The sequence below is a fragment of the Malaclemys terrapin genome, chromosome 4 (assembly GCF_027887155.1).
Source record: "Malaclemys terrapin pileata isolate rMalTer1 chromosome 4, rMalTer1.hap1, whole genome shotgun sequence".
NCBI classification, from domain to species: domain Eukaryota; kingdom Metazoa; phylum Chordata; order Testudines; family Emydidae; genus Malaclemys; species Malaclemys terrapin.
Window position 1 is genome coordinate 125,429,175 of NC_071508.1, and position 12,501 is coordinate 125,441,675.

Genomic DNA, 12,501 nt, shown 5'->3' on the forward strand with positions numbered 1-12,501 from the left:
TGCCCGTATTTAAAAAAAAATAAAATAAAGTTTTGCTTTCTTTTTTAATTATGTCTCGCGCCTGCTAGTAAATTTAAACATCACTTCACACTCTGAAATTAGGGATTAATCAGTTACAAATTAGCACCATTTACAACACCGTATCTTCCACTCTTTCCAAACTAGCCAAACCCTGATAAATAAATAACTGCAGACGCCCCTTTTTCTAGATTAAGGAAAAATATGTCGCCATCATCGGATTTAAAGTATCTGTAAATAGCACAAAGATAAATAAAGGGGCCGGTGTATACCTGTGCAACACCTCCGCAACTTATTTTATTTACAAGCAATCACCTCGGGGTAATGTACACTATATACAGATCTCTTTTCCCTCCAACAAGGCAGAGTGTGTGCAAGTAGCATCCTTTTGTGCAAGTCCCACAGTCCACGGCAAGGGTCCATTTGCAAGGTATCAACTATCGGAGTCCAAATCACTTTTCCCTTCTTCTTGCCTCTTTTCTGGGGACGTTTTGGAAGCTTTATTCCATTTCTGTGCGTTTTCTGACTCCTCCGAAGAGGATCTCTTTTGCCTTCTCCATTTTGCCCGGCGGTTCTTGAACCAAACCTGTCATTGCAATAAATCAAATCATTATAGTAGTAACAAACAACAACAACAACAAAGTTTTGTTCAGACGGGCACCCCTTTCAGCCCGTATACGCGTCACACCAGTTCTGCGTGGCATGCACATCTGTGACTCGATTTGCTTTGGTTCGGTTTAAATGGAAAAGCAGAGTAATTACAATCGGTTAGGTATATTTCAAGTCTAAGATTTGCCGCGTTTAGAGGGGTGATCGCTTATCGAAATTTGCTAATTATCTGAGTGATCGGTTTATTTATCCGAGTGCAGACGGGTACGTTTAAGAGCTAAACTTTTTGCCCCTCTTGTAAACCTGTTGCATGCTCTTCCATCAGCTTGCCTTGGACAACGCGCGGCGATGGCTGCAGCTAGACTAGGAACTGAGACTCAGTTAACTTTTAAATATAAAAGGGGGAAATACCTCCACTTTTTCCTCTCTTAAATGCACCCTCCTGGCCAGCTGTTCCCTGGTGCCCACATCTGGGTATTTAGTTTCCTGGAAGAGGTTTTCCAAAGCTTCCAGCTGCTCGTCAGTGAAGATAGTTCGGTGTCGTCTTTTCCTCCTGCAGTGCAGCTGGTTCAGTAACTGCAGCTCAGTCCGGGACAAGGTGCCCACGTTCATATACGGCAACATCTGGTGGGGCACAGGCGACATCAGGACTGACCCAGTACCCTCGTAGCCTAGAGAGAAGACGACCACACTATTTGCATTGGACGGAGAGATCAAGATCAGATCACTCCGTTAAAAACTTGTGCCCCCTTCCCTCTGACATCGACCCACCGACACAACCCGAGATCCCCCTCTGAGCCCGAAACAAAGAACCCCCGTGCCAAACGATCCGAAATTAGAATGGGGCTGAGTGAGACGCGTCCCATAGACATAACACAGGGCAAGGAACTGGCAGGGTGACAGTATTTCGCTGGGATTCCTAGTCATTTCGGAGAGGCAGGGACCCAGACGCTTTTTACAGCTGGCTCATCAAGCACACAAATAGCCAGGCACCCGCCTCGCAAACAATCTCAATCCTCTCCCCCCACCCCTCCCCGGGCTCTCCCAGCTGGGTGAAAACGAACGGGCACCTGGGCTCGCTTACCTGTTGCAGGGACGCACGAACACTGCTGCGCGCCCAGAGGCTGCATGGCCCCACAGCACGAAGGACCCACGGGGGACGCCTGCACATGCAGCTGCCCGTAGTAGTAGTTGTTGTAGGCAATCCTAGATCCACTGACCGCGGGCAGATTGGAAGCGGGGGCCACCGCCCGGGAGTAAAATCCGCTGTAATCGGTGCCGTAGAGGGAGTCCCCATGCAGGTTGGAGAACACTACCGGCGCGGCGCTCTGGTGCAGCAGGACCGACTCCTTGCAGCGGGGTCTGGCGGCCAGGATGTTGTCGATGCTGAACATACCAGCAGGCATTACCCGAACTCTGCAGGGGCGGGCAGGGAGGGACGAAACCGAAACTTTCCCGAGACTTTCAAGGGGATCAGAGCGAAAGAAATTGATCTTTTTTCCGAAGGCAGCGTGTGTGTGTGTGTGTGTGTGTGTGTGTGCGCGCGTGCGCTCGCAGGAGACTGCTCTGTAACTTTTCCCCCTCCACTCTAGCCTGTTTACTGATCTCAACCCAGAGGGCTGCATGGAGTATAATCCATCTGCACTTCTTCCCTTTTTTATACCCAGGCGACGTCATCCTGGATTTAGTTCCTGGTAATAGGCAGATGACAAACAAAACCAGATTTGACTTTATTTTGGGGATGGGGGAGGGAAGAGGTGGAGCTGGAGCTGGGAGAGGGGTACACAAAGGAGTGAAAGGAGCCTGAGCTGTGTATTGAGAATTAATGAAATTAACTTAATCCTTTCCATTAGTGGGACTTTTTTTTCTTTTCTTTTTTTTTTTTTTTTTTTTTTTTTGTGAAAAGGCCCCAGATTTAGGCTTGATCTCTCCGCTGCACCGGCTAATTGCCCAGGTTAATCTGATTAATGCCATTGTGGAGACGTGGTTAGCAGCTCCTAGCCCTGTCTATTATGCACCTACTCTCCTCGTGTTGGTTCACATTATTAGGTGTGATTTCCTCTGTCTGCGGCTCAGAGTCATTATTTATTTGGTTAGGAAACACTTAAAAAATCTTTAAAAAGAATTAAACTGCGATACAGTTGCGCCATATTTTGTGCATGGATATTTCTGGGATAGGGTTTGGGTCTTGGCTCCTTTGGCTCAGAGTAAAGGGGATGCGTAGTGTGCCTTGTTTTCTAAAAGCACAACACCTTACACAGGATAAATTAACTTTTAAAAAAATTACTTCGATTATTTCTTTGGACAATTGTTCTAAGCATTTAAAAAAAACAAGCAAGGCAGCTAGTAATGTCTTTACAGTGCAGAAACTGAACATTTTAGTAATAATGTCATCTAAAAACACATTGAGTGGTAGGGATTCAGATTTGCTTTTCATTCATTAAGATGCGCTTTTCCTTTTCAAGAAAGAATCATTTATTTTCTCTCCTAGAAAACACAGTCTATGGAGCAGCGATTGTACAGTACTGAATTCTGCATGCCCATTACATGTACAGGGCGCGATTTAATTCCCTTAAACTGTTTAATAAAGACGTTTGTCTCTCCTGGTAGCTGGCTCTTGTGATTTGCAGAATAGTTGGTCTGTCACGACTGTCACTAGGAATCCACAGGAGGTAAACCGAACAAGATTAGACTATTTGCCCCATCAACCCTCTATCAAAGAAGGTAGGAAATTGTAAGCATGAAATGAAAACAAGCCATTAGGATCTGTTTACGAGGAACAAATTATTTTTACTCAACAAAGAGTGTACTCATTAATGTTAGGTGAAGCCTACTTGTATCCCTTCCCTTCAGTATTCAACAATTTCAAATTGGATATGAAAGTGATCTAGACCAGGAGGCTATTAATATCAGCAAAGGGCTTATATGTTTGAGTTGTTTTATTTGTTTGGGTTTTTTGGGGGGGGGGGAGATCTAGTACTTACTTTTTATTAATAAATCACAATATGATTATTTAGAATGTTTCCTTCATTCAGCTTCTGCTTACTTTGAAGATCACTGTTTTTTAAACACCAGGAAAAAATAAAACACACGCACAATTGCAACCAAAATATTTGACCGAAGTCCTGGATGTGAATTCTTACACACGGCGTTTAGATGTGAAGTTCATGCAGATTTCCAAATGTACTGTAAAGTGAAACTATTGCACAGAGGTAAAACCCGTAATTCCCTCGGACTAGATTGGCGCTGCCAGTCATGTTACAAATAGAACAGCGTGCTGCAGAATTTCGCTATCTCAATGCTTGTTCACGTATTCGCCCTTGGTGCCTTTACTGAAGTGCTTAACACTCCTTAAATCGCAATCTGAAACTCCAGTTTACATGCAGTGTTGAAATGCAGAGTATCATTCCGTCTCATCCATAGATCTTCTAGGAGGCGAAGGACAGAGAAACGGAGCAATAGTGGGATTGCTATGAAACTGACAAACAGAAGACGGAGCGGTCTAGTTTTGAATACAACGAGAGAGAGAGAGAGAGGGAGCGACCTCCCTCTCCACCCGTTTACATTAACAAAATACCACATTGCAGTGTCCAGTATCTTGGGTTTTCTTAAATAGGAGAGTCCTGCATGTTTTTTATGACCTCGCGGCTGATGTTTTGTGTAATAAAGGGGGTTACCACTTGATCCCAGGTGGTTTTTATACCAGAGCAAGTGACTGAGGCTGATGAACTTCACCTTGGTGTTGTGCGCAGTATAAAGACAATATTTGTACATTAGAAGGGCTGAGGTACATTCCTAAGGCAGAATCAGAAGAATTTTGCAAGCCCTTTTCGGATCTGGCCAGCCAAAATATAAGCAGAGCCACAGAACGATGTTGCCCTAGCTACCTCACTAGCCTTAGCCGCTGTCAGTTTAATTAAAATAATTAGCTATAAAATATTCATTTTCCCCCGCAGTTTAAAGTAATTCCTGCTCACTGTTATGCTAGTATGAAAAAGCCTGTAGTCGTTCATTTTAAGGGCAGAATTAAGTTATGGTGGATACATTCTGATCTGCTTGAATAATTATTTCAAATTTTCATAGGTTTATTTCCTCAAGGTAAGATTTTGCATCATAGGACAAGTGTGTTATGTTAAGTCACAAAGTAGCCGTAATAAGATTGTAGAACCATAGTTTTCTCGTTATGGTTAAGATTTATAATACTCTGCTGAATCACAATCTAATAGCACTCATTCTGTTCCTTTCTATAGACATAGTACAACATTTTAACAGAGAGCTTCCTTATAGTTTCCAATGTTGTTGGTTTTTATTTCTGGTTAATTTTTTCCAAATAACGTTAAAACTTTGTATAGAAGTTGTACATGCATTTTAGTGAACTTTAAGCAGAATCTTGATTTATTTATGTCACACACACACACACACACAAACACTTACTAAAACCTGATTTAAGAGTTTCTCATTTCGCATCCACTTTGCACTAACTTACAAATGTAATAATGCGTTAAACAAACAATCTGCTGTGCCATATTGTCAGGGTGAAATTGGAATAACAAATGAAACGCAAGCAAATTGTGTTGCATAGTGTTGCTAAGCGATTGTTTGTTACTATAGCATAGTCACAGCATGGGTTGAAAGATACATCTAAAGAGGAGTACAGTAACGGGCAGACCAAGCTGTTAGATACGAAATAATGTAAACACTACATTGATTTTCAATATTATTACCCAAACACGATTTCATACAAAGCAATCACCATGCATAAGTCTATGAAAATATGCTTGTTGAGAAGTCAGTCATTTTTATAATAGTCCTCATTTTAAAGATATTAAATAACAGATCAGTGGATTCAAAATACATCGATTTTTGTGAGTTCAGTATATCAACTCGCTTTTTTGATTACAGCAATACCAGCAATTTATTAGAAGCTCTGTCTCTAATAAATTGCTTCTGTGATTTAAATAGAAATGACAAAAGTTTTTCTGCCATGAAATTTCTCCCAGGAGTAGTAAATCGAGATTCCCCACTACCATCTACACGCACACCTTCTCTCCCCACTGAATTAATTCAAAATGGTCTCCGAAACTTTTCGCATTTACATTTTATAAGGATGCCAAGCCCTGTGCACTATAGGATTATTTCTCAATCGTAAACATGTAATTATGGACCAGAGAAGGAGTTTATATGTATTTGATTTATTCTTTTCGAAATAGGCTCATCCTTCAATTCTAGGATTGTAAGGGCCGCATAAGGATCACCTAATTAAAAAAAGAATAATATGTATTATAACCAAAGCCCTGTGCCTGTTTGACTCTAGCATTGGAGCATGGAATAAAATTATTCTTTTTAAGAAACAACCCAGTTTACTGTATTTCCGCGTTAGTAGCATACAATAGGTATTTTATTCTCCAGGCTACTTCAAACACATTCCTTAATTACACGTCACTAGGACGTTGTTGTGACGAGCAATACATCATCTCTCCAACTTTTGGCGAACAGGTCTTAGGAGTGTTAGGAAGAGGGAAGACCCTAATAAGGTTCACGGGACAAGTTGTGGTCGCAGACACACTGGTGTAAATCCGGAGTGACTCCACTCATTTCAATAGTCACTCCGGATTTACACTGGTATAGCTGAGCAGAGGTTTGACCCAGGAGACGTGTATCAGAGAGACTGGTGAGGATGTAGTGTAAAATGATGCCAGCTCATTTAGAGAGAAAAAAAATATCCCTCTGAATTGATTTTATTCTAGGCTGACCAGACAGCAAGTGTGAAAAATCGGGAGGGGGGGTAAATAGGAGCTTATATAAGAAAAAGCCCCAAATATCAGGACTGTCCCTAAAATTGGGACATCTGATTACCCTATTTTATTCAGTCAACCTGATTTGTTTTAAACTCTGAACACAGTAAAAGGAGATCACCACCAGAGTTCCGAACATTTAATAAAACTTTTTAGCTAACATTGGTGTGATGACATACACACACAAATATATACCATTATTGCAATGATTTGAACTAGCTGAGGGGGTGAGGGGATAGATCGATCTCCTAGAGGGTGGAGAGGTAGAGGAGCGGATGGGAGAGAAAACAACACATGATTTATAATGAGCTAAAACTTTTAAAATAAAATAAAGCACCTTGTAGTTCAGTTTAAAAAATAACTGAGTTTGCAAATGTTACCCTCACCCTTAGTCAAACATCAGCTTTCCCAAAGTTTGTTTCAAAATTATTGCATCATTACTTAAAACCACCCCACATAATGCACAATTATGATAATTTGTTCCCAGAATAAACTTATTTTGGACTGATTAGGAAAGTCAGTCATTTGAAAACTAGGCAAAACTGCTAAGGTTGTTCCTAAAACTTCCCTCTAACAATATCAGCTTCTAAAGTTTTCATTCATATAAACCTTATTAATGAAGATCTTTTATTTAAATGTCAAGGGGATTTGAAATTTAGAGTAAATTATGAACTTGCATGTCTTGCCAAGTCATGGGTCAAATGCGTTTGTGAAAAACTGCTAAAAGAGCATATGGTTTTGAATTTTTCTACAATGACTAGTGTTTAAATAAATTGCTTGTACTGCTTAACTTCATGTATAATTTTGACAGAAATTGGCCTATAGCCTTTTGATATGTAAACATTTCAGGCTTTTATGCGGTATAAAAAGACACTTGCTTTTTGGGATCAGCTAAAGCAGTCACCCTGTAATTCAGAAAACTGGCACCTAACATTACATTCTTGCTACATTTCAACTTTCAAGTGGCAGCATAAAGAAAAAAGAGAGGATGTTTCAAAAGCAATGTCCATTTGGAATTAAAAACTGTAAATGAGGTGAGAATGTGCCACTTACTATCTGATTGAAATGGATAAACCATAGCATTAAAGTCCATTCCCTGTCTTTTTTTTTTTTTTTTTAAACAGACAAATCAGTGAAGGGACACTTAAGTATAGCACAGGACTGACTTGCATGTCAAATTTCTGTCTTACAACAAAATCAATCAGTGTAAAGCACAAATAGGTGTTGAAAAATCTCGGTATCACTTCAGAATATATTTTCATAAAATGTTTCAATGATACAGGCCATCCTCATGCAAATTAAAATGGGCTTTTATGTATGGAATGTTGCATACAACTCCTCATATAAATGTGATATGAAGGCCTTTAAATTATTTTTATTCCAAAAACAACTTATCTGAAACGGCACTAGGCTGCATTTTCACTGTGCACTAGGCCATACCCTAAGCTTCTTCTGCAGTTTTTACTCAGTCAAATCTCCCATTGAGTTCAGCAAGAGTTTTTAAAACTGAGTAAATGCTTCAGGATCTGGTGAATAGAAAATAGTGGGTGACTCATTTCTAAGTCTCCTTAAACTAAAATGATTTTGTGTGTGTATAAATCCACCAAGCTACTGAATAAATCCATTTATTACTAATATATCTGTCTCACATAAATAAACCTCCAAATGTTGATTGGATGGATAAGTCTAACCCAGTGCTAGACAGAACAGGACCTGGATAGTTGCCTGGTGCCAGACAGCTCAATATGTTTATTTCCTGTGTGCTTTAGCTGGGGCTAAGCTGAAGTTGGAAAAGGGTTTAAATGAACTATGTAATTTCAATCTGTTACTGTAGTAAAATTCATATTTATTGTATATGTCAGGTTGTCATATACAGACTTCTCAAGATACACTGCCCCTTTTGTTAGCTTGTGGAGGTCATTTTTTTCAGAATTACAAGTAGTCAACGTAGACATATACCTTGTATACAATTCAGATGCTATAGCAATTTAAAAGCCCTTAATATGGATACAGTCTATGTGATGAAATCTAATTAAGGAAATAGAATCCCTCAAAGGTGTCTATAAATGGGAACAGAGGCAAGAGAAGGTGTTTTATGCAGGTTTCAAATGCATTCCAACACACTGCATTGTAGTTAGTAAATGGAGAAGAATAACTTTTGTATTTTGTATATTTTGTATATTAAGAAAACGTTTTTTCTCCCAGTTTCTTATTACATGTAAACCCTGCAGATAATTTCAAATGGGAATCTTTTCTAATTATATATCTATTTCAAGGAGACTGGTGGGAAAACAATTAGAGTCCAATCCTGTACTCAGGAAGTCAATGGGAGTAGGCCCTTAATTTGTAATTTCTCTTTTCACCAAATATTAATATTGTAGTTTGAAAGAACACTTTTTACAGGCCTTAAGAGCTGTATTTATTGAGAGAGATTATGGACAAATGGTTTAAGAACAGACTATGTCTACACTGAACACTAAGCCCAGGCTCTGAGTCAGGTTTGAGCCCAAGCCTCCCTTCTGTCCACATACAAATCAGTCTGACTTGAGTGAACAAGGACTCAGGACCCGAGTCCTATGACCCTGCTGTGGGGGTGAGTCAGAGCCTGAGTCCCACTGTGACTTGGGTTCAAGTCCTGTCATTGTGCAGTTGGATGCAGGTTCAGCAGCAGACATGAATCAGAAGGTCTGCGCAGTGCAGTATGGACATGGTAGCATGGCTGAGACATCCAGGTCAAGCAGTTGTAAATGCAGGTTTACAATGTAGTGTGGACATTCAAACGTGAGCTTGGAAACACCAAATCCACAAGCCCACATTCAATAGACCCGAGCTTAGTGTGCGGTGTAGACATACTCTCAGAAGTATAGTGAGATGATCTGGATTCTGTTCCCTCTTCTACCATTGACTCTGTGTGACATTGGGCAGGTCACTTGGCATATGTCTACTCTGCAATTAAACGCCCGCAGTTAGCCTGCATCAGCTAAGTCAGGCTCGTGGGGCTTAGCTTGAAGGACGGTAAAATTGCAGTGAAGACATTCAGGCGTAGGATGGAGCCCGAGTCCAAATGTCTACCCCGCAATTTTATAGGCACGCGGCCCGAGCCCTGCAAGCCCAAGTCAGCTGACACACGCCAGCTGTGTGTATTTAATTGCAGCGGAGACATACCCTAAGCCTCCCATCTACATTATGAAAATCTACCATGCTAAAGGAATTGGTTATAACACAGTAGTGCCTGGTAAGACTGAAACATAAGTCTGTCTTTTAGCCAGGCCTGACCCATGCTTTAAGAATGTTCCCAGATTGCACTACAGCCCAAGACCACTTGCAAACTGAACCGGATTATAACTGGATCCCACAACATAGTCGATTGTCATAGTGTTGATAAAGCTTTAATCCTCCCTGTACTTTGGTTTTACCCTCAATAAAAGGGGGGGTAATACTAATTCCTTATGCCAGGCATGTGTTGTGAGTCTGAGATCTTGTCTATGCTTAAAAGGATTTGCCAGTATAGCTATTTGTCAGAAGAGCTCGACTGGCAAAGCCCCCTAGTGAAGATGCAAGAGAGTTCTTATATTGGCAAGAGAGTTTTTTTGCTGGTACAGCTTATACTAGTTTCCCCCAATAGAACAAACTATACCAGCAAAAGGACTTTTTTATCAAAATCATTATATACACACTACAGCTTTTGTTGGCATAGCTATTTGATTGGAGAGTGTGACTTGACACAGATATGCTGGTAAAACTTTCTGGTGTAGACCAGCCCTACGCTATACCAGTATAAGGCACCTTTATACTAGTACAGGGATGGCCTAACTTACTGACCCTCCAAGCTGCATACGATAATCTTCAGAAGTTCAAGAGCCGCAAGACATACACAACTTGCCCCACAGGGTGGTGCCTGCTAGGGCGCAGGGCTTCTGCCTGAGACCCCCCTCCTCACAGGGCAGACGCTCCTAGCCCCAGTACTCCACCACAGGGCAGAAGCCCTGAACTCCCCCCAGTCTGATAGGTGGAGAAAGGGTGGGGGGCGTGTGGGGCTCTGCGAGCCGCACTTAAACTGTAAAAGAGCCACAAGCAGCTCACAAGCTACAGTTTGGCCATGCCTGTACTAGTATAACTGCCTCAACACTAGGGCATACACCAGTATAACTAACATAGGGGTGTGATTTTTATTTTAACCAAACTTTTTTTAGTGTAGACCAACCCTAACTTCATTAATACTGGTAATGTGCTTTGAGATTCTCAAAAAATAGGCTCTTGTAAAGGACTTAATCATCAGAGGTGCTGAGCACTCACAACAGACAGTCACGTTTGTGAGTGCTCAGCAACTATCAACATCTTCCCAGAAAGAATTTATTTCTTATATATGCTATCAGCACTTTTACTGCTTGGGTCCCCACTGTAGCCATTTACTTGTGATGCAGTCTTAAGAAATCATTTGTAGTTAGTTACAAGAGCAACCATTTTACTATTTTAAAAACTTTTTAAAAAGTGAAGCATAACAGAAGATACGCTTTATAGTAATTGCTTTAATGTAAATGTACACATTTTAAAATATCAAAACTTGTATGCATAAAACTTAATTTTTCCATCATTTTAGGGTCTGATCCTGCAGTCCTTACTCAAGTCAAATTCACATTGAAGTCAATAAGGGCTTGATCCAAAACCAATGGAAGCCTGTCCATAACTTCCTACGAGCTTTGAATCAGAACTTAACTGCAAAACTGGGTCTTTTACCTAAAAAATTAATTTACCTTTGCAGAACACCATAATATTGAAACACAATAGGTTACTGCAGGGGTAGTCAATAGATGGCTCAAAGGCCAAATCTAGACTGCCAGCTGCTTTTAAATGGACCCCAAAGTCTTTTAATTTACTCCTTATTATTTTGTATTATTATTTTCTCTGGGCTCTTGACCAAGAAACTTGGACCTTGATAAAAAAGGTCAAGTATTGGGGGGAGGGATAGCTCAGTGGTTTGAGCATTGGCCTGCTAAACCTAGGGTTGAGTTCAATCCTTGAGGGGGCCACTTAGGGATCTGGGGCAAAAATCAGTACTTGGTCCTGCTAGTGAAGGCAGTGGGCTGGACTCGATGACCTTTCGGGGTCCCTTCCAACTCTATGAGATAGGTATCTCTCTCTCTCTCTATATATATAAATATATATTTTAAAATAAAATAAAAATGGACTACCCTGCGTTACTGTGTCTGGTTTTTCTTCGAATAAACTAAGTTAAGTGTGACCAGTTCATACCATGAAATAGTCTTCATATTTAAATGTATGGAAAATTATTGTGTTAAAGTATATATGTTTGCAAAGGTCAAAAGTAAAAACCCAGTGAATATGATTATAATAGAGAAGTATATAATAAGGAATAGTGGATTTAACAAAGGCAGGATGCATCTGTAAAAGGGAATTACAAAGTAACTAGTTTGGATAGATGACATTTTGGATCAATAAAATAAATAACACCACCATAATCAATTTAAATAACTGAAGACTGAGTTGGATGTATAAAACAGAAACATTGAGTGAAATAACTGAGGTAGTGGAGTTGTTTCACTTACCCAGTAAAGCTTTTGTCTTTAATCCAGGTCTCCAGTTTAAAATCACAGTACTGTGTCTGTCACCTTTATCCCTGTTTTAGTTCCAATTTATGTATTATGGGAAAAAGTAGTCTGTTCATAATAATGATAGTTTGGGGAATTGAATGCAAGATCCTAACATTGGACAGCTGAGCTTTAAAAAAACCTGAAAAACTAGGTCTACATGATATTATAGGGGCATTTTTAATATTACTATTCCAAAGATTTTTTCCCCTTCTTTAATGCTTGCAAGCTTAATAGTTTTGATTACTTTAATAAAAGATAACACAAAACTTGCACATTAAATTGTGATAGCTTTAATCTAATGTAATTAATCTGCATTCACACACCACCCCCCAAAAACAAAAACAAAAAACCAGAAACCCTCCAGGATTCTGGAATTATTTGAATCCTACAATATTTCAAATATATTTGAGATTTAACAATTAATATATTTTAAGGTAATGCTAAAAGAGGACTTTTTATAATTTGGA

The 12,501-nt window shown here is 39.9% G+C and overlaps 2 protein-coding genes across 2 annotated transcripts in view; both read right to left on the minus strand.

Moving 5' to 3' along the window:
* The window catches only part of LOC128835325 (alpha-1-antitrypsin-like), a 322,484-nt gene that overhangs the window by 130,452 nt on the left and 179,531 nt on the right, over positions 1-12,501 (minus strand). The gene's annotated exons all lie outside the window — the stretch shown is intronic.
* On the minus strand, positions 79-2,230 carry GSC (goosecoid homeobox). Its single transcript, XM_054024719.1, has 3 exons — positions 1,712-2,230; positions 1,039-1,298; positions 79-604 (listed from the first exon to the last, which is right to left on the minus strand). The coding sequence occupies exons 1-3, from the start codon at positions 2,031-2,033 to the stop codon at positions 452-454; spliced, it is 735 nt and encodes a 244-aa protein (XP_053880694.1). The 5' UTR covers positions 2,034-2,230; the 3' UTR covers positions 79-451.